Source organism: Carassius gibelio, chromosome B2 (assembly GCF_023724105.1).
Source record: "Carassius gibelio isolate Cgi1373 ecotype wild population from Czech Republic chromosome B2, carGib1.2-hapl.c, whole genome shotgun sequence".
NCBI classification, from domain to species: domain Eukaryota; kingdom Metazoa; phylum Chordata; class Actinopteri; order Cypriniformes; family Cyprinidae; genus Carassius; species Carassius gibelio.
The window spans coordinates 3,988,483-4,015,921 of record NC_068397.1 but is presented as its reverse complement, the minus strand read 5'-3'; the positions used below and the strand labels follow the sequence as shown (position 1 = coordinate 4,015,921).

Here is a 27,439-nt window from a genome sequence, read left to right as displayed (position 1 = left end):
AAACACATGTTTATAACTAATGTTTTTTTTATGTATGGCAGGACATATCCTGGACACAGCCAGAAGAGAACAAGTCTGTTCCAACTGCTGATCAGCATGAGCCAAACAAAAAGGTTAATAGCTTTTATTATTGTATGTTTTGTATTTTTTCCTCTTTACACTATTTGTCTTTTCCTACAAGTTCTCTTTTTAAAATAATAATAATTATTATTAAGATTATGTATTGTATCAATCGTAAACCATTGTCACAGGCCAGATCAAATGATGGGACACAAACAACTAGTATAGGCCAAAAAGATTATATTTATTGTAAACCAAAACTATTTACTTTAAACATATAAAGGAATGAGGTGGGAGAATGTCATAATGTAATGTGTAAAGTGTATAGATGAGTGAATCTGTCTGTCTGTCTGTGTGTGTCTCTATGTGTCTGTGTGTGTGTGTGTGTGTGTGTGTGTGTGTGTTTCTGTGAGCATAACTGAATTAAAAAAATAAGTAAAACTATAAAGGAACAATTGAAATAGGATGGAAGAGCAGAGAGAGAGAGAGAGAGAGAGAGAGAGAGAACGTGGTTCGTAGCAGCTTCAATACCCTGAACCCAGGTGGCTCCAATCACTATCGACCCTCCTCTGCCTGCAGGAGGAACTGCACCTGCAATGCAGAGGAGTGGCCGTGACACCAAAAAAATCCCACCAAAGTAAAATCAGTTCCCTTTCAGTCGGTCACGTTTAACGTTACGAATGGGATCTCGTCCGAGAGCCCAATCACCTTCTAGTGGTACTAAACGAGCCAATGTTACACAAAGTACCTTGGTCTGCGGAATTTGCATCGTGAGCTCCGTCCCGCAGAGCGGGTATATAAGGAGCAACGCGAGCAACTCGCATTCAAGCTTTCACTTCGGAGCCAAGCACATCGCTTGCTGCAATCACCGGAGTGTTTACAAGCAAGAGCTGGTGTTGGTGTGACGGCGCGATTCAGCGGTTCGTCTGGGTTTCCTGCGACAGCTCCCGCTTTCCCCTCAGCGCATTCAACAACTCTAAAAGAGATAAATTTCTCTCACAAAAGAGATACGGGCCGATTTGCGTCTTTTTAAAGATGTCATTTCGCCCGTGTGTTTCTGGGTGCGGTCGATATATCGCTCCTTGTGACGGTCACGATCGCTGTGTCACGTGTCGGGGCTTCCAGCACGCTGAGACTGCGTTCGTGGATGGCTCATGTTCTCATTGCGGGGACATGACAATCTCGGCGTTGAGATGGAGACTTGATTACCTTAAAAGGTATAGAGTCCCCTCTGCCACACCCCGTTCTAGCTCTTCTTCTCGTAAGAGAGCTACTTCGGCTGGTGGCCAGGGTGATCTGAGGGTTACCGTGTGGGCTTCCCCGACGAGCGAACCTCCTCGGGCCACACCCACCTTACATACGCCGCAGCCGGTTGAGTTCCCGGATGAGTTTGCTGTACCCTCTCAGGCTCCTGACATCTCATTCGGGGCTCGCGAAGAGGACCGTATGTCGAACGCCGCATCACAAGGCGGACTTGAGTCCTCAGGAGATAAGGGTTCAGCTGCGTTTCCTCCCTCGGGAGTGCCAGCGTTGTCCGAGTCCGATCCCGAGCTGACGGCCGTGCTTTCCCGGGCAGCGGAGAGCATCGGGCTTGAGTGGAATCCTCCACCCTGTCCCGATCGCTCGAAGCTGGATGATTGGTTCCTGGGGGCTGCTCATGCGGATCGCCAGCACCCCCCTCTGGTTCCTTTCTTCCCGGAAGTGCACCAGGAAGTAACTAGTTCATGGAAGGCACCTTTAACTGCCCGAAACCGTTCTGGTTCTTCCTCCGCCTTCACTGCCCTCGATGGCGGGGCGGCCAAGGGGTATGCTGGGATTCCCCCGGTGGAGCGTTCTGTTGCGATGCAACTGTGTCCACAGAGCGCCTCCGCTTGGCGTGGTGGTCCCAAGCTGCCCTCCAAAGCCTGTAAGTTCTCATCCATGCTTGTGACCAAGGCTTACAGAGCTGCGGGCCAGGCCGCTTCTGCCCTGCATGCCATGGCCTCACTGCAGGTCTATCAGGCCAAGCTGCTCCGGCAGCTGCACGAGGGCAGTGGTGACCCAGGGGTTTTGCAGGAGGCGCGCACTGCAACCGACCTCGCTCTCCGGGCGACAAAGGTCACTGCGCCCTCCTTGGGTCAGGTGATGTCCACTTTGGTGGTCCAGGAGCGCCACCTATGGCTGAACCTGGCAGACATGAGGAAGTCTGATCGGGCTCAGCTCCTCAACTCCCCGGTCTCCCAGGATGGCCTCTTCGGCGACGCGGTAGAGCGCTTTGCCCAGTATTTCTCTGCCGCCCAGAAGCAGTCTGAGGCCATCAGACATATCTTGCCCCGGCGGCCCTCTGCTGCTTCCACCCCGCCGCCGGCGCAACCACCTCAGCCTGCTCGTCGCCGAGGGCGCCCCCCTGTGGCCTCCTCCACTCCCGCTCGGCCACAGCAGCAGCCTTCACCCCGGCAGCAGCGAGGAAATGGCCGCAGAAGGGCGGCGCAACCCCTCTCTGCCCCTAAACCTGCCAAACGCCAGGCCAAGCGGCGTTCCTGAGACGGACGACCCGGAGTTGGAGACGTCAGCTCATCAGGAGATGGTAGCAGGACCACTCCTTCCCCCGGAGGAGGGCCGGGGGAGAATCCTTTGTTCTCGTTTTCATTTTGTTCCGCCACTGGCCCTGCGGCCGGTGGTACCCAAACCTTCACTAAAAGAGCTGTTTCCTCTACCTCCGGGTCCCAAGAGGCTACGAACGACAGCTGGCGACGTGCTTCCACGCCACTCTCGTTCTCCTCTCCCTTGCCAGTTTCCATGCAAAGACGGCACAAGAACGCTTCGCCTTCTCATGCCCTCTTTGCCACTTGGAGTCAGACGAGTGCCCGCACTCCGCCCCCGCTAAGGGAAGCTATGCCTCCCATGCCGGGGCTGTCTGCTCCACCACGCTGCCCCACTGTGGGTACGCCTGTAGTCCCCTTGACCACGCTGGTTTGGTTCTTGGGAGCCTGGCTAGAGCTCCCCAGGCCTTCCCGCTGGCTCATCCGGACGCTCAGGCTCGGCTACGCGATTCAGTTCGCCCGGCGTCCCCCCAGGTTTCGGGGTGTCCACGCGACGATGGTGGGCAAAGATGCCCCTGTCATGCGCGCAGAGGTCGCGACCCTGCTGGCAAAGGTCGCGACCCTGCTGGCAAAGGTCGCGACCCTGCTGGCAAAGGGCGCGATAGAGCCGATCCCTCCAGCCGACATAAAGTCCGGCTTTTACAGCCCTTACTTCATAGTACCCAAGAAGACAGGTGGGTTACGGCCAATCCTGGACCTGCGTGCCTTGAACCGAGCTCTGCACAGACTCCCGTTGAGGATGCTAACGCAAAAGCGCATTTTCAAATGCATTCGTCCGATGGATTGGTTTGCAGCGATCGACCTGAAGGACGCGTACTTTCATGTCTCCATTCATCCTCGACACAGACCGTTTCTTCGGTTTGCTTTCGAGGGGCAGGCATATCAGTACAAGGTTCTCCCATTCGGGTTGGCCCTGTCTCCCCGCGTCTTTACGAAGGTCGCGGAGGGAGCCCTGGCTCCTCTCAGGGAACAAGGTGTCCGTATCCTCAACTACCTCCACGACTGGCTGATCCTAGCTCACTCTCGAGAGCGGTTGTGCGAGCACAGGGATCTGGTGCTCAGACACCTCGCCCGACTGGGTCTTCAGGTCAACTGGGAAAAGAGCAAACTCTCCCCTGTGCAGAGGATCTCTTTTCTCGGTATGGAAATAGACTCGGTCGCCATGTTCACGCAGCTTACGAACGAGCGCGCGCAGTCACTTCTGAATTGCCTGAGACAATTCGAGGGCAAGAGAGCGGTTCCACTGAAACTGTTTCAGAGGCTCCTGGGGCATATGGCGTCCGCGGCGGCAGTCATACCGCCTGGGCTTCTCCATATGAGACCGCTGCAGCACTGGCTTCACGACCGAGTCCCGAGATGGGCATGGCAACAGGGCACGCTCCCAGTGACCATCACTCCGGCCTGCCGCCGATACTTCACCCCGTGGTTGGACCCCTCATTTCTACGGGCCGGCGTGCCCCTAGAACCGGTGTCCAGACATGTTGTTGTGTTAACAGATGCCTCTGCCAGGGGCTGGGGTGCCATGTGCAATGGGCATGCTGCATCAGGCTCCTGGACAGGACCCCGACTTCAGTTGCATGTCAATTGCCTCAAGTTGCTAGCAGTACGTCTTGCTCTGCACCGCTTCAGGGCCCTGCTAAAGGACAAGCACGTTCTGGTCGGTACGGACAACACTGCGACCGTAGCGTACATCAACAATCAAGGTGGTCTACGCTCCCGCCGCATGTCGCAACTCGCTCGCCATCTCCTCCTGTGGAGTCACAAGCATCTGAGGTCGCTTCATGCCATTCACATTCCGGGCAGGCTCAATCGTGCAGCCGACGAGCTCTCACGACAGCAGTCTCGCCCCGGGGAATGGAGACTCCACCCCCAGTCGGTTCAGATGATTTGGAAACACTTCGGAGACGCTCAGGTAGACCTGTTTGCCTCTCCAGAAAATTCCCACTGCCAGTTGTTTTACTCCCTGACCGAGGGCACCCTCGGCACGGACGCCCTGGCACACAGCTGGCCGCTGGGCCTGCACAAGTATGCGTTCCCCCAGTGAGCCTTCTTGCACAGACGTTGTGCAAGATCAGGGAGGACGAGGAGCAGGTCCTCATGGTTGCGCCTTTTTGGCCCGGCCGGACCTGGTTCCCCGACATTGTACTCCTCACGACAGCCCCTCCCTGGCCAATTCCTTTGAGGAAGGACCTTCTTTCTCAGAGAAGGGGCACCCTCTGGCACCCACGTCCCAATCTGTGGAACCTACATGTGTGGGTTCTGGACGGGTCACGGAAGGTTTAGGTACCTTGCCACCACAGGTGGTAGCTACCATCACTTCAGCTAGAGCCATCTGATCATCAGGTTCCTGAGAGGAGCAAGGAGGCTCAATCCGCCTCGCCCTCAGCAAGTCCCCTCTTGGGACCTCGCAGTGGTTCTATTAGCACTGCAGAGAGCTCCCTTTGAACCCTTGCTCTCAGTAGAGCTAAAGTTTTTATCTTTGAAAACTGCTCTCCTGACGGCTTTGGCTTCGGTGAAGAGGGTCGGGGACCTGCAGGCATTTTCAGTTGACGAAGCGTGCCTGGAATTCGGGCCGGCTAACTCTCACGTTATCTTGAGACCCCGGCCTGGGTACGTGCCCAAAGTTCCCACCACTCCTTTTAGGGATCAGGTGGTGAACTTGCAAGCGCTGCCCCTGGAGGAGGCAGACCCAGCCCTGGCACTGCTCTGTCCAGTACGTGCGCTCCGCACCTACGTGGAGAAAACTCGGTGCCTTAGGACCTCAGACCAGCTCTTTGTCTGTTACGGAGGCCAGCAGAAGGGAAAGGCTGTCTCCAAGCAGAGGTTATCCCACTGGATAGTGGATGCTATTGTCCTGGCTTATCAGGCTCGAGACCTGCCATGCCCCCTAGGGGTGAGAGCTCACTCAACTAGGAGCGTAGCTTCCTCCTGGGCGCTGGCGCATGGCGCCTCACTAGCAGACATCTGTAGAGCTGCAGGCTGGGCGACACCTAACACATTCGCGAGATTTTATAATCTCCGTGTAGAGCCCGTGTCCTCCCAGGTACTCGCCCCTTCGGGCCAGTAAGGACCTGCTCGGTGTCAATCCGCTTGCTGCGCCATTCCACTCCGGAAGGGAACGTCTTGGTTACGTATGTAACCCTCGTTCCCTGAAGGAGGGAACGGAGACGTTACATCCCCTTGCCACATTGCTGTTCCGCTGAACGGCCGGGTCACTGGCTCGGCTCCTCAGTGAAGACTTGAATGCGAGTTGCTCGCGTTGCTCCTTATATACCCGCTCTGTGGGGCGGAGCTCGCGATGCAAATTCCGCAGACCAAGGTACTTTGTGTACCATTGGCTCGTTTTGTACCACTCGAAGGTGATTGGGCTCTCGGGCGAGATCCCATTCGTAATGTCTCCGTTACCTCCTTCAGGGAACGAGGGTTACATACGTAACCAAGACATTATCTATGTTATTTTTTAGGTATGGCAGGACATATCCTGGACACAACCAGAAGAGAACATGTCTTTTCCAACTTCTGACCAGCAAGAGCCAAACGAAAAGGTTAGTAGCTTGTATTTTTGTATGTTTTCTATACACCATGTTTCTTTTGCTATAGGTTACTTTTTACAATAATTACTATTATGATTATGTCCTCAGGCAGGCCCATTAACAGATGGCGATGATCCTGTGTATCCCGGCGCACCTCTGACAAAAGGACAAAGTTTACTGTTGCTAATGTCCTTTATACTAAGGCACAATCTTACAGCTGTTTCACTGGACCATCTACTGAAAATTTTCAATGAGCATTTTCCAGGCATGGTACCAGTGACCACATATCTTTTCCGAAAAGCTTATGGTCAATATGGAAATTATGAACCCCATTTCTACTGTCCAACATGTGAAATTTACTTAGGGAAAAATACTGGTGAGCTACAGTGTGACATTTGTCACACAATAACTGATTCAGACAGCTCTCTTAAAAGTGGATGCTTTTTCCTGGTTCTTAGTTTGGCCTCACAGATCAAAACATTGCTTGAGGAAAAACAAACAAAAATTCAAAAAGATTGGTTGAATTCAGATACAATTTCAGACATCCAATGTGGAGATGAGTATCAAAAACTTAAGGAATCTGGCGCAATGGGTGAAGATGACATCTTTAATTTGGAACTGTGATGGAATCCCACTGTTCAGGAGCTCCAAGTACCAGATCTGGCCCATACAGTGCCAAGTAATAGAGCTTGAGCCTAGAGAACGAAAGGCAAATATCTGCATTCCATGTCTTTGGTTTGGGGAAAAAAAGCCCTATATGCTCACATTTTTGAAGCCATTCGTAGATGAACTGTCAATTCTACAGAAAGATGGAATTAAATGGAAAGATTCCGCAAACATAGAGCACACTTCCAAGGTTTTTGCTCTTATATGTAGTTCTGATTCACTCGCCCGCCCATTTCTAAGGAACACTAAACAGTTCAATGGTTTTTATGGGTGTGACTTTTGCTACCATGTTGGGGGAGGTCCCTACACAAATAAAGACCCTGTGCCAAAACTTAGAACTGAAGTAGAGCACTTTGATCACACATTGGCCGCAACACTTGAGAAAACTGTAATGGGAGTAAAAGGACCATCACCTTTAATGAGACTTGAAAACTTCCAAATGATAAATGGATTTGTTCCAGAGTATCAACACTCTGTCTGCCTTGGGGTTACAAGGCAACTAGCTAATCTGTGGTTTGACTCCAGAAATCATGAACAAGAGTGGTACATAGGAACAAAATCAGACCTTCTAGACAAAGAGCTAGTTACAATCAAACCACCTGTTGAGATAATCAGAGTACCACGGTCTGTGGCAGACAGAAAATACTGGAAGGCATCAGAGTGGAGGTCATTCCTCTTATTCTATGCTCTGCCTCTTCTGAATGGGGTTTTACTGAGGAAATTCTGGAACCACCTTTTTCTTTTTGTGTTTGCTATGCACATTCTGTTGGGAGAAAAAGTGAAACGCTGTGATATTGATGTAGCAGAAAGAGCTCTCAGAAAGTTCACTTTGCAGTTTGAGAATATATATGGAGCAGCAAATATGACTTTCAATGTTCATCTACTGACACACATTACAACAAGTGTAAGGAACTGGGGGCCTCTGTGGGCCACATCAACCTTTTCTTTTGAATCATTTAATGGCACTCTGTTAAAGTACTTCCATGGAACCACCCATGTTCCTGAACAAATTGTTAGAAGGTTTCTTTGCTGGAGGAGTCTAACGCAGAAAGCTGAAAAGGTGATGGCAGATGCAAATGATGGTGTTAAAAAGATTTTTGCTGGTTTACAAAGCAGCCATTTACATTCTTGTAATTCAGCCAGCCTCAATGAAAATGTCAGGGCTTTTGGCAAACCCTGTCATGGTACACTATCACCATCCCAATCATCTGCTGTCAAAAATTTGCTGGGTGTTACAGTCAGTCAATGTGTATTTTATCATCGTTTCATCTTAAAAGGAATACTGTACCATTCAAGCAGTTACACAAACCTTAAAAAAAGGATAAACTCAACAGTAGAATTAATGGATGGACGACTGTGCAGAATTCTTGGCATGTTAGTATTCAGATTACACCATGTATCAATGCACTGTGTATTGGTTAGGGAGCTCAAGAATACCGGTAAACTGCTCTGCAGGGACAGTGAGCTAAACATTACTTCATATTTTGTTTCTGAGGTGTTGCAGTCCAACAATGTATGTGCGGTTCCCACTGATCTGTTTTACAGAAAATGTGTTTTGATAGAAGCAAAAGCCAAAAACTATGTTATTCCACTCCCAAATAATATAGAGAGAGATTAAATATGAACTGACACATGAATGAGAGATATGCATATTGCTCACTGAGCCTGTTCGTGCCCTTATCTCGATATATGTTGTTCCTTGTTTTTCTTTTATTTTGTATGGTGCAATGGTATGGCTCTGTGGAAGTACCCTAAATGTTGTTGTACCAATGACAATAACGTCTATTCTATTTGCTTATCCTCCAAGCTTGCAAGTTTTTTTTTTTTTTTTTCATAAAATGTTATGCAATACAAAGCAAACAGTCCGAAAAATACAGTTGTCATGCCTGTTCTAAATATTAACTCACAGACAGTGTTAAGTGAATTATTTTTGGTTACTGTGAAATTATGAAACTATTGAAATATCGGTTTTCTTTTTATTGACAATAAATGTGGAAAACAATCATATTGCAATTTTGTATAGCAAAAGGACACTTTTAAGTAACATACTTAATGTGATAGTAGTGCATTTATAGTATAGCATAAGCACCTACAAGTTATACTGTATTTATGAAAATCCATCTGTTAATCGGTATGATCGCTGCATGCTTTTTCAATGCAAAACACTTCTGAATATGTGTACTATATCAATTTGATATTAGTGTATTTAAGTATACTTAAGTAGCACAATTAATTTAACCTATTGCTAATATATTGTAAACTAAATTAATTTAGGTTAACTATCTAATTACACTTAAAATAAATTTCAGTGTTAGTGCTATTTAGTATATTTATAAAGTGTACTGAAATAGCACATTTGTGAATACATTTCTAACATATTTCTGTTGAAATAATTTAATTTAAACTATCTAAAAGTACACTAACAATGAACTAACAATGAACTATTATTAATGTGTTAAAAATGTACTTGTAAGAAATACAGTAATAAAACTATATTCTGTGTAATTTTTCAATAGTATATCTTATTTATATGCACTAAAAATACATTTAAAATATCAATGGTATTTAGTATACTTTCTTAATTACACTTAAGTACTGATTTAGTATTTTCACTAGGTGAAAATAAAGTGTACCTGAGTGCACTAAAAAACACTTAATTACAAGAAAGTAATTTGTAGTACATTCTTATTTTTGTGCTAAAAACAACTGTAAAAACAATACATTATAAATACACTAATTAAAAGTATGTTTTAATTTAAATAGTAATTAAGTGTAATTAATAAAGTATACTAAAAGCCTTATTTTTTAAAATGTATTTTTAGTGCATTAACAAAAAAATGTACTTTTGAAAAAATAGAAGAGTTTTTTAGTGTATTTCTTACAAGTACATTTTAACACATTAAAAATAATTCATTGCTAGTGTACTTTGATAGCTATGTTAAAGTACACTAACAATGAACTATTTTTAATGCGTTAAAACTCGTTATTTTTTCAAAAGTATATATTTTTTTATGCACTAAAAATACATTTAAAATATAAATGGTATTTAGTATACTTTATTAATTACACTTAAGTACTACTAAAGTAAAAATATACTTTTAATTAGTGTATATACTTGTACTTAAGTGTATTTTTTGTGCACTCAAGTACACTTTTTTTCACCTGGGTATAGTAGTAACATGCATGCTAATAAGTAACTTTTTGCTACTGTAATTTTTGACCCATATATGCATTTAAAGGTTACAGTTAAAAGCAATCCTACTACAACCATCCTATAATGATTTAAAAAATCTTAAATGTTTTCCCCGGTCTCTAATCGAGCTATCTGACCGTATAACATCACACAGTCGGATGCCCCTCCCACGATTGTTAACTGACAGCAGCCTTTCACAACAGACCCACCCTGAGCGAGCTGTAGTCATAGTCCGCCACTGCTGATAGGCTGGAGCATGGCGTCTAAGTGATTGTGATGTTCAGTTCTCGGGTGTAATACCGAACACAGAAGTCATTATGTTCCTGTGATGCGTGGAGAAAAAGATGACCCAAGAGTGATATGCAGCAATACAATCTTTAATTAACTGAATCAGAAGTCCAGAGGTAAGAACAGAAATCCTCAGAATGCAATAATTGACAACGAAAATCTTCCGGTTAAACAGCTGCGGGGAACTTAACGTAATTCCTCCGTCTAGGCAGCGGAGCGTCTCTGGTAGTCGAGGGTACGGTTAGAATGCCAGCCAACTCCGAGATCTCCAGGTGATCAGAAGGCAACGAGTGCAGTCACAGGTAGGGCTGGGCGATATATCTAATGATGTGATCACGCGCATCTAATCAGTAAAGCTGCTTCCGTGATCACCACTAAAATCGCCATCACCTGCTTATAATTGGAGTGGCATTTAATAGACAGAGCCGTAGATCGCTGACAAGCTACGCAATATCGCGTTCATTATCGAAGGTGATTCATCTGTGATAATGAACGCGATACTGCGTAGCTTGTCAGCGATCTACGGCTCTGTCTATTAAATGCCACTTCAATTATAAGCAGGTGATGGCGATTTTAGCAGTGATCACGGAAGCAGCTTTACTGATTAGATGCGCATGGTCATATCGTTCGATATATCGCCCAGCCCTAGTCACAGGTAATCTGTAACAAGCAAAGCTTAGAAGCAGTTCACAGTGGTAGGTCAATTCGCATAGAATCCGTAAGCATAGCTTCTGAAATAATCTGGCAAAGAGACAGGGGAATAACGGGGCTAGAAGTAGTGATAATTAGGGAAAGCGATAACAGGTGTGGAACTGATGAGGATAACAAGTAAAGAATGGGAACACCTGGGGATGAGAGCGATGTGTGTGCGTACATATGAGTGTGTGTGTGTGTGTGTGTGTGTGTGTGTTTGTGTGTGTGTAACAGAGTGTGGCCAGAGGAGGGAGACAAAGAAAAGGAAGAACCAGTATCATGACAGTACCCCTCCCTCAACCAGCACCCCCTGGCGCTCCTGAGGAAGGAGACTGACGAGACCGGACAAAATCATTAACCAGCGAAGGGTCCAGGATGTCCCGGGCAGACACCCAACTCCTCTCCTCCAGGCTGTATCCCTCCCAGTCCACTAAGAATTCATGTCCACAACATGGAAAAGGGGGTGTACGCGATGAAGTTTTGGAGGAAGTGACAGCTTGACCGCGACTGGACTAATGACTTTACAAATTACGGAATGGTCCGATGAAGCGAGGGGCCAATTTACGAGACTCAGAGTGAAGTGGCAAATTAGATGAAGAAAGCCAAACCCTTTGGCCGCGAACGTAGCGGGGACTTTTTACGTGACGCTTGTTGGCAGTGGCGCTCATGCGTCTCCTCGAACGACAAAGAGCTGATCTCACCACTCTCCAAGTACACTTGCAGCGATCGATAAACGCCTGTACGGAGGGAACATTAGATTCCGAATCCTGTGAGGAAAATAACGGGGGCTGATACCCCAGGCAGCAGGAAAAAGGAGAGAGACCCATGGCAGACGTGGGGGGTGAGTTGTGTGCATATTCAGCCCAGGCGAGTTGCTCTGACCACGACGAGGTGTTACGATGAGCTAAACTGCAGAGAATGCGAACGACAATCTGATTGACCCGTTCGGCCTGACCGTTCGTCTGTGGGTGAAACCCGGACGAAAGGCTAGCGGAAGCTCCGATGAGGTGACAGAATTCCCTCCAGAATTACGAGGCAAACTTTGGTCCCCTATCAGAGACAATGTCGGTGGCCAGACCACCATTAGGAACGACCGTGTTCCCCGCGGAATGGAGGAGACTGGTGATAAAGTCAAGTCCATTATAGGACCACGGATACGAAGGAACCGGTAAAGGGCGAAGTAGACCGGCTGGAGGAGAGTTACCAGATTTAGTCTGGGCACAAACCACACAGGAAGCGATAAAGCGTCGCGCATGACGGTCCAAAGTGGTCGGAAAGTGTTGTCGGATCGTGGCAAGAGTGCCCCGCATGCCGGGATGAGCAGACAATTTTGAGGAATGTCCCAATTGGAGGACAGCCAAGCGTGCAGTGACAGGAACAAACAGACGATGCTTAGGACAGGCACGCGGGACAGCGACCCGGGCTAGTGAACGCTTGACCAACTCTCAATTCCCCAGACTGCCCCGCCTACCACCTGGGCAGAGGGTATAATCTCCTCCTGGGTGGTGGTGAGAGTTGACGAATCAAAGAGACTAGAAAGAGCGTCAGGCTTAACATTCTTCGACCCGGGGCGATATGAGATGGAGAAATTAAAATGTGTAAAAAACAGAGCCCAGCGAGCCTGACAAGCCTTTAATCTCAAATTTCTGTGATCAGTCCAGACTATGAACTAAACCGGAGCTCCCTCCAACCAATGATGCCATTCCCCCAGTACCAAACGAATGGGGAGTAGTTCGCGGTTACCGACGTCATAGTTGCGTTCAGAGGGACAGAGACGATAAGAAAAGAAGGCACAGGGGTGTACCTTCTCATCAGCAGGTAAGCGCTGAGAAAGGACAGCCCCGACCCCCACCTCTGAGGTGTCGACCTCAACGATAAATTGTCTCGAGATGTCCGGAGTGAGTAAAATGGGAGCCGTAATGAATGGAGACTTAAGGCGACTGAAGGCGTCTTGAGCGGAATCAGACCACTCGAATTTAGACTTGATAGAGGTTAGGGAGGTGAGAGGGGCGGCCACCTGGCTAAAGTTGCATATAAAGCGGCAGTAAAAATTTGCGAAACCAAGAAATCCCTGGAGCGAGACATGAGAGTTGGGAAAGGGCCAATTGGTAACTGCGAGGACCTTGTTAGGATCCATACTGACCCCCTCAGCAGAAATGACCAAACCGAGAAATGAGACAGAGGGGACGTGAAACTTCTCAGCTTTAACAAAGAGTTGATTCTCCAGTAAGTGTTGGAGGACTCGTCGAACATGTTGGACATGCACTTGAAGAGAAGGAGAATAGATCAGAATGTCGTCAAGATAGACGAAGATGAAAACATTGACCATGTCCCGGAGGACATCGTTTAAAAGGGGCTGAAACACGGCAGGTGCGTTGACTAGACCAAACGGAAGAACCCGGTATTCAAAGTGACGAGGGGCCTATTAAAAGCGGTCTTCCACTCATCACCCTCCTTGATGCGCACGAGATGGTAGGCTTTACGGAGATCGAGTTTAGTAAAAATCTTTGCTCCCTGCAATAATTCAAAGGCAGATGACATCAGTGGTTAGGGATAGCGATTCTTAACAGTGATGTCATTCAGCCCTCGATAGTCTATGCAGGGACACAAAAGAACCATCCTTTTTAACAAAGAAAAAACCAGCGCCGGGTGGAGACGAGAATGGAACAATAGTACCCGCATTTAAAGATTAAGAGAGATAATTCTCAAGTGCCTCGCGTTCAGGAACTGACAAGGAATAGAGTCTGCCACGCGGAGGAGTGGTACCTGGGAGGAGGTCTATGCTACAGTCGTACGGCAGATGAGGAGGGAGAGAAGTTGCCCGGGACTGACCGAAAACCTCCCGCAGATCAAGATACTCCTCCGGGACTCCAGACAAATCACCTGGCTCGACCTGTGAAACAGAGACAGAAGAGACGGGAGGGATGGCAGAGGTTAAACAATCAACATGACAAGACAATTTCCATGATAGAATCGAATTATTAGACCAATCAATAAGTGGATTATGTTTGACCAGCCAGGGGTGTCCTAAAACCACCAGACAAAAAGGGGAAGAGAAAATTAAAAAAGAAATAGTCTCCTTATGGTTCCCCGAGACAGTTAGAGAGAGGGGGGGGGGGGAGTCTTCCTTTGAATCCTAGGAAGTGAACTTCCATCTAAGGCAAACAGGGGGGTGGAGTCTCTTAAGTCTATGACGGGAATACCATGTTCTAGAGCCACGTCTCAAGTTTCCTTCAGCGCCAGAGTCTATAAGGGCAGAACAAAGGACTGAAGAGTCAGGCAAGTGGATAGAGATAGGATGAGAGGTACATGATCCCAATGGAGAGTCCTTGGAGTAAGCGCTCGCCAGTAGCCCTCCGTTCACTGGCGAGCCCTGGCTTTTATTGGACATGTGCTGACAAAGTGGTTAGGGGCAGCACAGTACATGCACAGGCGATTTGTAATTCTGTGTTCTCATTCCCTTGCAGAGATGCGCAGTCCTCCAAGCTGCATCGCCTCCAGCTCCAGACCAGCAGAGGGCGAAGTAGTGACATCAGGCGGAGCAGATAACAGAGACGATTCCTGGCAGCGCGCCCGGTGGCGTAACTTAAGTCGCTTCTCTGTACGGATCACCAGATCGATAAGGGAGTCGAGACGGACAGGCACCTCCCGAGCGAAGATCTCGTCCTTGAGTTCCGGACAGAGTCTCTCCAGGAAGCGGGCTACCAAAGCTGGCTCATTCCAGCCATTAGTGGTAGCTAGAGTGCGGAATTCGATCGAGAAGTCTGCTGCAGAGTGCCCTCCCTGGGGAAGAATGGAAAGTAATCATGAAGCCTCCTCTCCATAAGCCAAGCGATCGAAAACTCGGATGATTTCAGCCTTAAACTTAAAACACACAGTCCGCGTCGACCTCCCAGTTAGCAGCTCCCCATTCTCGGGCTAGTCCAGCAAGGAGTGAAATGACGAAGGCGACTCGAGCTCGATCAGTAGCGTAGGTCGAGGGCTGCAGAGAGAAGACTTAAGAAACTCCACCCCCCTGTTTGCCTTAGATGGAAGTTCACTTCCTAGGATTCAAAGGAAGATTCTTACCCTCTCACATTGCGTCAGGAAGGCGTGACATTGATTGGGCTCACTGGAGTAGCATGGAGGGTTGTTTATCTGTGGTTCTGGCCTCTCACGTTGATCCTGGGGAACAGTTGCTTCAGGACGCAGAAGATGGCAACGGCTGAGAGGACAGGGACTCGACGGCCTGTCTTGCAGCAGAGAGCTCCTCCTGATGTCGACCCAGCATTGCACCCTGGTGTTCAACAGTTGCCTGAAAGGGGTTGCTGCTCACTGGGTCCATTTGGCCAGATTATTCTGTGATGCGTTGAGAGAAAGATGACCCAAGAGCGGTATGCAGCAATACAGTCTTTAATTAACTGAATCAGAAGTCCAGAGGTAAGAACAGAAATCCTCAGAATGCAATAATTGACAATGAAAATCTTCCGGTTAAACAGCTGCCGGGAACTTAACGTAATTCCTCCGTCTAGGCAGCGGAGCATCGTAGTCGAGAGTACCGTTAGAATGCCAGCCAACTCCGAGATCTCCAGGTGATCAGAAGGCAACGAGCGCAGTCACAGGTACTCTGTAACAAGCAAAGCTTAGAAGCAATTCACAGTGGTAGGTCAATTCCCCTTACGTGCTCAGGACAGGACAGGACTAGACAAGACAGGAGAGGGAACATCGCAGAGAATTCGTAAGCATAGCTTCTGGAATAATCTGGCAAAGAGACAGAGGAAAAACAGGGCTAGAAGTAGTGATAATTAGGGAAAGCAATGACAGGTGTGGAACTGATGATGAGGATAACAAGTAAAGAGTGGGAACACCTGGGGATGAGAGCGATGTGTTTGCACACATATGAGTGTGTGTGTGTGTGTTTAACAGAGTGTGGCCAGAGGAGGGAGACAAAGAAAAGGAAGAACCAGGATCATGACAGTTCCTAAATCCAAGGGTGTACTCACACTAGGCACGGTTGCCATGAACCGGGCCCGAGTACGATTGTCCCCCCTCCCCACTCCCCCTCTGGCCTGCACTCACATATAGGGTTTCAGCATTCGTGCCGGAGCACGCTTACGTCATTATGGTGCGACGGTTTCAGGATAAACAGGAAGAGTGGCGCTCTATGAACACATTGGAGTGCATCGCTCTGTTTTCTTTGTGGATAATTTTGTGTTGTTTGGTCCACAGCCTGTTGTTAAACAGATGTGTCGCCTTAGTGGCGCGAACATTTTCACGTAATCGTGCTGCTCGTATGAGGATGTTTGCAAGATACCAGCTGAAGTGCAGCAAGGACTTTGCAGTTTTTAGTTTTTTTATGCGTTTTGCACCTCTGCCGTAGACCAAAGCGACCCTTTCCCTGCCATGTTGGTTTTGGAGCGTCGCAAAACCGTGATGCAAAGCGTCCTTTTCTGTGCCCCGGCACGGTTAGCGCTCACACTGCATACGAACCGCGCCCGAGTCCAACTGAACCGTGCCCTGGCCCACCTCTTCCAAGCGGGCCAGGGCCGGCCAATCGAGCCGCGCCCGGGCACGATTCGGAGCACTCACACTAGTCAAACAAACCGCGCTTTGATGGTCAAACGCACTCGGGCACGGTTCAAACTCGCAGTGTGAGTACACCCTAAATCCGAACAGATGAAGAGGCAGTGGCTGAGTTTTGTTTTCAAAGGGAATATTCACCCTGATCAACATCAATGCTTTCATGTTTGCGCGAACCATTTCTCATCAGGCTGCTTTATAAACGAGGGTCAGTATAAAGCTGGTTTTGCTAAGAATCTGGTCTTGAAAAAAGGATAGGTACCAATTAATCGTGTTCCTGATGCAACATTTTATTAACCTTTATATTAATCTTTGGTTTAACAAACAAGGTTTACACTCAGGGTACATTACGGCATGTTTTCTAGGTACAATGTTCTCAATATAATTCATAATCCCACGTTTAAAACTGTGTACGCAGGTGGTCAAGTTAACGTGGTAACACTACATTAAGCTTGTAGATAGTTTATAACTGTCTGTTACGGATTTAGATGTATAAAAAAAAGTACGTGTTGTAATGGTTTTATCTGCATGAATATGAATGGTAACAATACCAGCAGTATACTGTTTACATACTGGAAATGCATATGATTCAAGACTATAAATAAGTCTAATTGATGTTTTTTAATATTATGCAGGAATAAGTTAAGTTATCTGATCACTAATTTGCTTTTGTATAGGCAAGCACATCTGAAGAATTGACCATGGTGCAACATGTTGCCAGCCAAAAGAAACTGAACAATGAAAACTTTGCATCCGCACTACAAAAGTACAGGCTTGCTGATCCAGATCATATATAGTGTGAAGTCACATATTAAATTTTTGATGTATTGTCAGTAATATTTCTTGATTTAATTTCTTTTACATTTTATATTACTCCACATTATTAAAATGTCAACGATTATGTAACAGGCACACAGACAACTATGTTATACCCGGATATTGGAGTTGACCCATCAATACTACTGCTATCTTCAACACCAATAAAGAGGCCAAATAAGAGATCTCGCTTGGGGCCAGAAGTGGAAGAGGAGGACCCTTCTGGAGCCAGCTCAAGTATTAATGTGGAAGAGCCTATGGATTCCACATATGATCCAGATGACTCTGTCACAACCTTGACTGAGCCAACAGATGTGACATAAGTGAAAAGACTATTTTGTTCAATTGTCAGTATATGGCACATTTCTCCCTGTGGTTGCCCACACTGTGACTTCTTCAGAAAATGGGATAGTCAGCCAATTATACAAAGGTGCCTCTTTCTTCAAAGTTAAACAGGTAGGTTAGTGAGGATTTTATGGTCTAACCTATAATTTACTATTGCAAGTAATATCACAAAGATCAACCCTGAACATAAATAAATGAACATACTGTCCTTGAAGTCATGCTAAACGAAGGAATCCTCTTTTATGACCTAAGATATTCCAGGCAATGAAGCTGAAGGAGGAGCCTTGATCTCTTCAGGACACACAGTGTGACTTTTGGCAGCATTGTTACAGACAGGCACCCTCAAATACAAAAATACATGCGGGAGGCCAACATCACACAGTATTACGATGTAGCTCCTTTCTGAGTATGTGTTGTTTATGTGCCTAATGACTATCATAGTCTCACAGACTGGTTATTTTTTAAACAGATCAGTACAATTTTATTACAATGCAGTATGATACAAAACCATACCTTTGACCAGAACTTCCTTTTTATTATATTGTGTTCAATAAACACGCTGTATCTTTCTTACAGTTTGTTTTGTTTATATTATTAGGAGTATCAAAGAAACTGCTGAGGATTGCTCAGAACAAAGACTGCAGAAGTGAGTAACACTTTAGAATACTGTTTCTTACTTACTACAGTAAGTAATAAGGAATTATTGAAGAACAAACAGGTGATTATTCATTAACACTAAACTCACTACTGTTAACTACGAAGAAAGATGTGGTTAACTAATCAGAATGTAATATAATTTTATAATTATGTTAAGTAACAGTTAGCTAATCAATAACTAATGAACTCTGTCATACCTCCTGAAGAACTACTATTAATTATCTACTAGTTAGGGTTCAAGAAAAATAACTATGAAGTAACTACTAATGAACAGTTTAACACAATTACATTGAATTGTGACCCTTTCATATAAATGTTATTAACAATAGTAGTAGTAGTATAAAAAAGCAATATTAATAAATGCAATACATTTTATAGAGGTTTTGCCTATGTAGTAAATTGTTTTGTGAGTGTGCTTTGTAAGAAATCAGCTTCCAATAGGAACCCCACGACCACTCCGGTGCCTTGCGATAACTTACCTTAGTTTTTATATTTTATATACAGTACTGTATGTGTGCCTCCTCGGCATATACCTCATTACCACTAATTAATTTTCTGTATGTAAGGCAAAGCCTGAGGAAAAGTGAAAATACAGGTATCCAATTTGTAATTAATAAAGAATTATAAAATAATTATGCAGGACTTATTTTGAACCTGAAACATTAGGCCTATTCTAAAGTGAAAATATTGGGAACCCATTACTAATTAATAAAGAATTATCAGATAATTCCTGAAGAATAACTTAGAATCTGAAACGGTTTTCTAAAGTGAAAACATAGGGAACCCATTAGTAATTAATAAAGAATTATCAGATAATTTTGCAGGACTCACAGAATTCTAAATTGAACCTATTAGTAAATAATAATTAACTACTTGTTTATTTCAGATGATATCTATTTCAGATGAGAACATTTCTTAATACAGCATATTTTATTCCATTTTAACATGTATACTGCCCACATTTTAACTAATTTAACAAACATTTCATAATCAAGTTAAACATTTAGAAGCAAAAAAAATAATCCATATTTCATTTCCATTATAGGCTAATAATTGGGTTGTAACAAAGTTGCTACTGTACTAATTCTTTGTACTTGTCCTTTTCCTCAAGTAATTTTGAAAATGAATAGGCCAACTTATAATTTTACTGGAATAATATTTTATTGGGGTATCTGTACTTTCACTCAAGTACTTGATTTGTGGGCCACATCCTGATTATTATAGTGATTTTTTGCGTATACCTGTTCAGTAGTAGTTATTTCATAGTAATTTTTCTTGAACCTTAACTAGTAGATAATTAATAGTAGTTTTCCAGGAGGTATCACAGAATATATTAATCACTGATTAGCTAACTGTTACTTAACACAATCTTAAAATTATATTACATACTGATTAGTTAACACATAGTTAACAGTAGTGAGTTAAAGGGGGGGTGAAATGCTCGTTTTCACTCAATATCCTGTTAATCTTGAGTACCTATAGAGTAGTACTGCATCCTTCATAACTCCAAAAAGTCTTTATTTTTATTATATTCATAAGAGAAAGATAGTCTGTACCGATTTTCCCCGGAAAAACACGAGCGCCTAGAGGCGTGACGTGTGGGCGGAGCTAAAGAATCACGAGCGCCAGTTGCGTTGAGAGCGTTTGGAAGCTGTGACACAGATCCAGAGGCTGAAATTTAACAAGAGCAGCATCAGCAAAGGCGGTATGCTATGTGGTATGTACTGAAACTGTATATATTTGCTTAGCGGTTTTGGAAAATGACTAAGTTCCACTTTGTGTCGTCTTTTTTTTTTTTTTTTTTTAAGCTGTACATGTGGAAAGTGCAGTTTGATGACAACATCGCATGTTGTTTACTTGATGTGCTTACGCGCTGATAGCTAAGTTAACAACACAGAGATATTTGAAGCAGTTTTACTCACCGCATGTGGTTCCAACACACAATCGTGACCCTTCTCCGTTGGGACTGCATTATCCTTAAGAAATAAACGATGTGCAATCCGAAATGCAGGGAACAAACAAAAACACTTGCACAACTCCATTGATGCTCTGTAAAAATAAACTCCATCCACTGGTCCCTTAATGCTGTTTCTCTTTTGGTAATCTGTGCAGGGTTGTCTTGCCCTGGCAACCAAAAACACACTTCTTTTGTGACTTTTCGCGACACTCTCGCTCTGATCAGGCTGTGCCCAGCCTCTCAGTGCTCTGCTATACGGGTTCGCAAAGACTTGGCGTAGAAGAAAGTGGGTCTTTGGGATGCTGGGGGTTGCACCAAGAAATAGCAAGCCTATTCTGAAACTCGTTTATCGAAGGTCCCGAAACCATCTTATCCCACATATTGTACGACATGTGCATCCTGGAAGTTCCATACTTAGTGATGAATGGCGTGCTTACAGAGGGGTACTAACCGATCTTGGCTATAACCATTTTCCTGTGAAGCATAATCAGTGTTTTGTAGATCCAATAACAGGCAGCCATACACAAAATCTGGAAAGAGCATGGTTAACTTACAAAGGAAAAATATGGCGTCTTAGAGGACCTACTTAAACAACATCTAAAACTGATAGAGTGGACTTACTGGCTTGGAAATCGGCACAAAAATGGTCCTCTTGGAAGACTGTTGAAGGATATTCATCGAAAATATCACCTTTAAAACACAAAGCTGATAACTCCCGAAGCCCATTATTTCTCCAGCCTAACTTGACCATGCTGGCTCACTCCCAGATCATCCTTATTTTTACTCTTTTGAAACACCTCTTCCATAGTCCCATTCATTGATACAAACAGTATATATATATTTCTATATTTCTTATTTTTGTACATTTTGTAATTCTGCTGCAGATGATTTTTCTTGCTTCAAACACTACAGTTGTACAAATGAATTTCAAATTGTCTTTTTATTAATTTGTAATATGTATACATTGTTAAATGATACCATTGTTATGTAATGTAGTAAAGGTTTTGAAAATGCAAGTGATGTGTGACTTTCACTCATTTAAGGTCCAGTAAAATCAATAATCACTGCTTTGTATCAAATCTACAAATGTTAGTACATCAATTTACAATAAGATTAATAAATTCCATCAATAAATGCTTTATTTATGGTAAGTCATATCAATAAAGAGTCTACAAATGTTAGTAACACATCAGTTAATGTTGAAATAGTGAACACTTTACAATAAGGTTCATAAATTCCATCAATTAATGCTTTATTTATGGTAAGTCATGTCAATAAAGAGTCTACAAATGTTAGTAACACATCAGGTAATGTTGAAATAGTGAACACTTTACAATAAGGTTCATAAATTCCATCAGTAAATGCTTTATTAATGGTAAGTCATGACAATAAAGAGTCTACAAATGTTAGTAACACATCCGTTAATGTTCAAATAGTGAACACTTTACAATAAGGTTCATAAATTCCATCAATAAATGCTTTATTAATGGTAAGTCATGTCAATAAAGAGTCTACAAATGTTAGTAACACATCAGTTAATGTTGAAATAGTGAACACTTTACAATAAGGTTCATAAATTCCATCAATAAATGCTTTATTAATAGGAAGTCATGTCAATAAAGAGTCTACAAATGTTAGTAACACATCAGTTAATGTTGAAATAGTGAACACTTTACAATAAGGTTCACTCAATCCATTAATAAATGCTTATTTGAATGCAAGTAATGATAGTAAAGTGCGTCTAAACATGAACAACATTTTTCCGCTGTAGAATTATGTTTACCAACAAATCAATGCCTTATTTATGTGAATTGATGCATTAGTAGGCTACATGTGTGAGTTAACGTTAACAAATATGAATTAATGCGGAACAGAGGTGTCATTCATGGTTAGTTCATGTTAACTAATCCATTAACTAATGTTAACTAATGGAACCTTATTGTAAAGTGTTACCGCATTTTCTTTTGTAAATAACTTATTCTCTGTGGAATTCAGTAAAAAAGTATTTCTGTCAATAAATGTTAGTAATGTTTTGTGTCTATTCATTATTTGACATTTCATGCTGAATGGTAGGTTATGTGGTTATTAAAAATTACACTACAGTCGATCAGTAACCCATAGTGTACTTTGCACTGCAGTCGCTTGTTACAACTTTTCATTTAGACCTTAAAGAATCATATTAACTTATACAAAAATGTCATTATAGGACTGCTTTAACTTTCCATTTACTGTTAAGGATTCATAACTTCTCATTCAAGAGATGTTTGAAAGCAAGGCGGCAGATTCTGCATGAACCTCAAGTACATCTATTCCTGCAAGATTGGAAGTGTTGCAAAATAAGCTTGATTAACAGAACCAGGAATCGTTAATGATCATAAGTCTTGCAGTAAGTGTGTCAGCAGCGTAATGTACACTGGGAGTCTTTAACTGTCAGGAGGGAGGGCGCTCACTCAAGCAGGTCACATGGATGGAGCGGTGTGTGTTCGTGTGTGTGTGTGCGCACGCTTCAGGATGTTGGCAGACCAGTGCTTTCGCACATTTTCACCTCCCTTCCCCCAGCAGCTTCTTCTATTTTTTTTTTTTTTTTTTTTACCCCAATGATCAAAACAGCAGAGCGAAACAGCACAAAAGGTGGAAGCTACACAGCATCACTACATTCAAGCAGAATGAAAGTCTTTGAGGAATAGGTGCGGACCACCTTCTTGTCTAGCGCTGCATCGCATCAATTAAAGAAAGGCTGGTAACGGTCTCAGGAATTCAAACTGGGAATGAGGAAATGTCTGGATGAATGGCTAAACCGGGAGAGAAAATCCTCAATAAAATCTGCAGAAAATGCAAATTCTGCAACTCAAAGAGATGAGAAGCAAAGGAGTGGCAAACCACAGGAGGAGGAACAGACTAGAATGGCAGGAGCTATAAAAAGGTACAATGGCAGAGCACACTGCATCTATCTGCAACAGGACTGATGAACAGCAAGCATCTCTTTCAGTCCAAGAGAAAGGTACGTCAAACCAAACATCTGCACATTTCTATCAGAAGCTGTCCTGATGCGTTTCATTATTTCCTGCAATCCAGGTTTCAAAGCCTGTTTGTGCTTTTTTTGATGATTTGGATGCGTTCAAGATTCTGCATGAAAATGCATTTCAGTCTCTTGGGGTTTACTTACAATTAGCTTGTGGAAGCACAACGGATGAATATAGATACAGCAGAGAAGGGAAAAGAAATAACACGGCCACCTTTGCCCATGTTTACAGCTGTTATTGAAAGAGGACTTTGACATTTTGAGAGCAGTCTCTGGTGTTTTTCTGAAGTATCCTGAAGTGCCACAATAGAAAATCATACAGGTTTGGACAATTATGAAGGCAAGTAAATGACTGAATTCTCATTTTAGGATGAAAATGATGTTTCTACTAGCTGTAAACAGCAAATGTGTCTTGTAATATAAAATGACCAATAAATAAAAAGAAATTCTAAAAACGGAATAAAAAATAATGCAATACATCACCACGGTAACATTTAGTTTAGAGACCAATTCTCACGATCATTTAGTTGTTTATCGGCATCCTTATTATTAGAATACTGGCTGTTTATTAGTGCTTATTAAGCTTATTAAGCTCATATTATTCTCTTATTCTGCTACATGACCATACTTTAGATTCCTCAGGGCTTGACACTTACCTTTTTCCCAAACGAACACATTTAGGAGCACATTAAAATATTTTTGGGGCACAATGCAAATTCTTCAAATTACGTGTTTTAGCTTGAGGTTTACATTTACAAACACAATTAATTAATTTATATAAAATAAAATAAAATAAAATAAAGTGTCCTCCTAACAGGTTAAATAGCTTTATTAAAGATCTTTTACTAAAAGACAGAAAATACACAAAAATATAAAGTAAACTAGTGTTAAAGTTCAAATGAACGATGAACAATAGGAAATGCTTCACAATAAGCTCCAGTTAGTTAACTTTAGTTAAAGCAGGTTAACATTAACTAACCATTTTAATTAATTGTTGCAGTAGTTTATATTACTTGTTAATGTTGGTTAATAAAAAAATAAAATTATTTATTGTTAGTTCGTGTTAGCTCCATTAAATAATATTAACAGATACAACTTTGATTTTATAATGTATAAAAGTTTCAATTAATATGAACTAAGATCAATAAATGCAGTCACGGTTATCTCATGTTAACTAATGTTAAATGGAACTTAAGTGTAACCAGACAATAATATTGAATCAGTCCATGTTTTAGGTTAGATTAAAATAAAATAAACAATTTAAGTTTTTATGTATGAATTACGTAATATGATTGTGCAATATTATATGATGTTCTCGTAACAAGGTTCAGGAGGAGTGAGTCAGATACTTAGCCTAATCAACACAGGTGGACCACAATCTAGTAATCAATCCCACAGTATAAATATCGCTGACTTACCTCTATCCACTGATGGTTAATCAGCATTTGGTTCGCTCTGTCTGTCATCTTATCACAGACCCAATTTTCCTTCCTACGAAGAGATCTATAACGTTACTGGGGATTTTTTTTCAGTTCTGCCACTTTTTGCCGGACCCTATGATCACTACTACTTCGCCGAACCGAAAGAGATTTTTAAGGGAAAGAAGTGGAATGTTATGCAATGGCCAAGTCAATCACCTGAGCTAAATCCGATTGAGCATGCATTTCACTTGCTGAAGACAAAACTGAAGGGAAAATGCCCCAAGAACAAGCAGGAACTGAAGACAGTTGCAGTAGAGGCCTGGCAAGGCATCACTAGGGATGAAACCCAGCGTACGCTGATGTCTAATTGATCTCCAGACTTCAGGCTGTAATTGACTGCAAAGGATTTGCAACCAAGTATTAAAAAATCAAAGTTTGATTTATGATTGTTAATCTGTCCCATTACTTTTGGTCCCTTAAAAAGTGGGATGTACATATACAAACTGTTGTAATTCCTACACCGTTCACCTGGTTTGGATGTAAATACCCTCAAATTAAAGCTGAAAGTCTGCAGTTAAAGCACATCTTGTTCGTTTCATTTCAAATCCATTGTAGTGGTGTATAGAGCCAAAAAGATTAGAATTGTGTCGATGTCCCAATATTTATGGACCTGACTGTATATATATATATATATATATATATATATATATATATATATATATATATATATATATATAAAAACAGCTCTACACTACTCTCGTAAAACAATTTATTATACTGTTCCATGGAACAAACTTAAAGTAATGCATCGCTAACAATCTAATGTACATGCTCATATCTTCAAGGACTCAAACGTCCTGACAATAGTTTCTAGATGCCACTGTACAACCTAATCCTCATTTTGTTAGACATTTAATTCAAATGTACACCATCTTTAATATTGGACAATTTTTTACTACAGGCATGCTACAGCAATCATAAGTCTTTGAATGGGACCTCAAATGTCGCCATTTTTTTAAATTACGTTTCAGCTATTCACTGAAATTATCTGTTCAGATTTCCCCTATAGGGGAGAAAAAAAAATTGCTGATCACGATTCATTTTGAAGCCCCGCCTTCTCGGTTTCTCATTAGCCCACTGGAGTGATTAATCTGAAAATTCTGGGATAAGTAACTCTTAATTCATCCGTCAGCTCCATATAATTTGCAAGCATAATCACCTCGATTGCTCTTGAAAAAATTATCTCTCCCAACTGTAGAACAATGATCATGCAATCAATATGGAGAGAGAGAGAAAAAAAAGGAAATAATAATCTCTAAACTCTTGGCTGGGAAAGGATAACATCACCTCTGCTTTAAGCTATGCCCATGCATCCAGATTCATGGCACTTATTCAAGGTACACTGACAGGACAGGAAATTCTATTTCGTCGTACGCTTAACTCCCAGTTAGTCAACCTCAACATTACCCTTTTATGATCGGCAAGACTTACCCATCTGGTGCCGTGAGTATTGAGCTCCCACCAGATGCTGGCGAGAGCCTCCCGGCCAGACATCTTTACTTTTCTACTCTACAGCCAGCGAGGCTTACCTGTTCGATGCGTGTGCTCCCATCAGACGTCGGTGAGAGCCTCCAGGCTAGGTAACCTTACCTTTTCCTTCCTACGGCCGGCGAGACTTACCCATTCGATGTGTGTGCTCCCATCGAATGCCGGTGAGAGCCTCCCGGCCACACAACTTGCCTTTCCTTCTACACCCGGAGAGGTTTACCCATTTGATGCCGTAAGTAGGAATCTCCCATTGAATGTCGGCGAGAACCTCCCGGTTAGACAAACTTACCTTTTCCATCCTTCGGCTAGCGAGACTTACCCATTGGATGCGTGTGCTCCCATTGGATGCCAGAGAGACAACCTTTCCTTTCCTTTTTACAGCCGCCAAGCTGTCATTATAAACTATCCACCCCCCACGGGAGGCCAGCAAGAACCTCCTTTCCCATTCTACAGTCATTGAGGCTTTCCCGTCCGATGCTGCGAGTACAAGCTCCTGGCAGACGTCGGCGAGTCTCCTGGCTAGACAAACTCACCTTTTCCTTTTCAATGGTTAGAGAGGCTTACCCATTCAATCGTGTGTGCTCCCGTCGTTAGACAGGGAAGGAGGGGTACTCTAGGTTCGGGCCATTCCCGAGCTCGGAACCGGAACCGGACAGCACGCCAAATATGCATACCATACCTCAGCTAATTATATGCACGCGTGAACTCGTGAAAGGGCTGTTACAGTCAAATTAAATAATTTACACGGCAACATCACAACAGCAAATATTGTTATGAGATTAATGTTTAAAATACATTTGAGTATACAAATTTAAAATGCTGCTATGGTGCAAACAGTGTTAATTTCATCAACAAAGATGAGGATGAACAATATTTGTAAACGCTACTAAAAGCTAAAACTAATAAATGATAAAAACAATGGTGAAATTTTTGCCGCATCTCCATTAAAAAGACGATAATGCTATTTGAGGACTAATGAACATTAAAAAAACATCCTATAGGCTACTGTCTTGTCTTTCAAAAAGTGTTTCCCTGTCACTGGATTGCAATTGGATAAGGTTTGTTCGCATATCTAGTCTCAGTATGTCAGCCGGAGTGG

At 43.4% G+C, this 27,439-nt stretch overlaps 2 protein-coding genes and 1 long non-coding RNA gene across 12 annotated transcripts in view; 2 read left to right on the top strand and 1 right to left on the bottom strand.

Annotated features, from left to right (window-relative positions):
• The window catches only part of LOC127950968 (parafibromin), a 150,304-nt gene that overhangs the window by 59,431 nt on the left and 63,434 nt on the right, over positions 1–27,439 (bottom strand). The gene's annotated exons all lie outside the window — the stretch shown is intronic.
• The window catches only part of LOC127950970 (beta-1,3-galactosyltransferase 2), a 115,843-nt gene that overhangs the window by 45,287 nt on the left and 43,117 nt on the right, over positions 1–27,439 (top strand). The window contains exon 2 of one of the 8 annotated variants that reach the window (XM_052548458.1): positions 23,604–23,711. The exons of 4 other annotated variants lie outside the window; for them this stretch is intronic. Coding sequence is in view for 3 of the 4 variants with exons in the window: in XM_052548452.1 (XP_052404412.1) it covers positions 23,278–23,350 (73 nt within the window). In the remaining variant the exon portion in view is untranslated. Of the gene's footprint in view, positions 1–22,832; positions 23,351–23,603; positions 23,712–27,439 lie in introns of those variants that run through there. 3 more of the 8 variants (XM_052548452.1, XM_052548457.1, XM_052548454.1) reach the window with 3 other exon arrangements.
• LOC127950980 (uncharacterized) lies at positions 39–6,390 on the top strand. Its single transcript, XR_008152566.1, has 3 exons — positions 39–113; positions 6,107–6,187; positions 6,284–6,390. It is a non-coding gene; the product is annotated as an uncharacterized LOC127950980 (long non-coding RNA).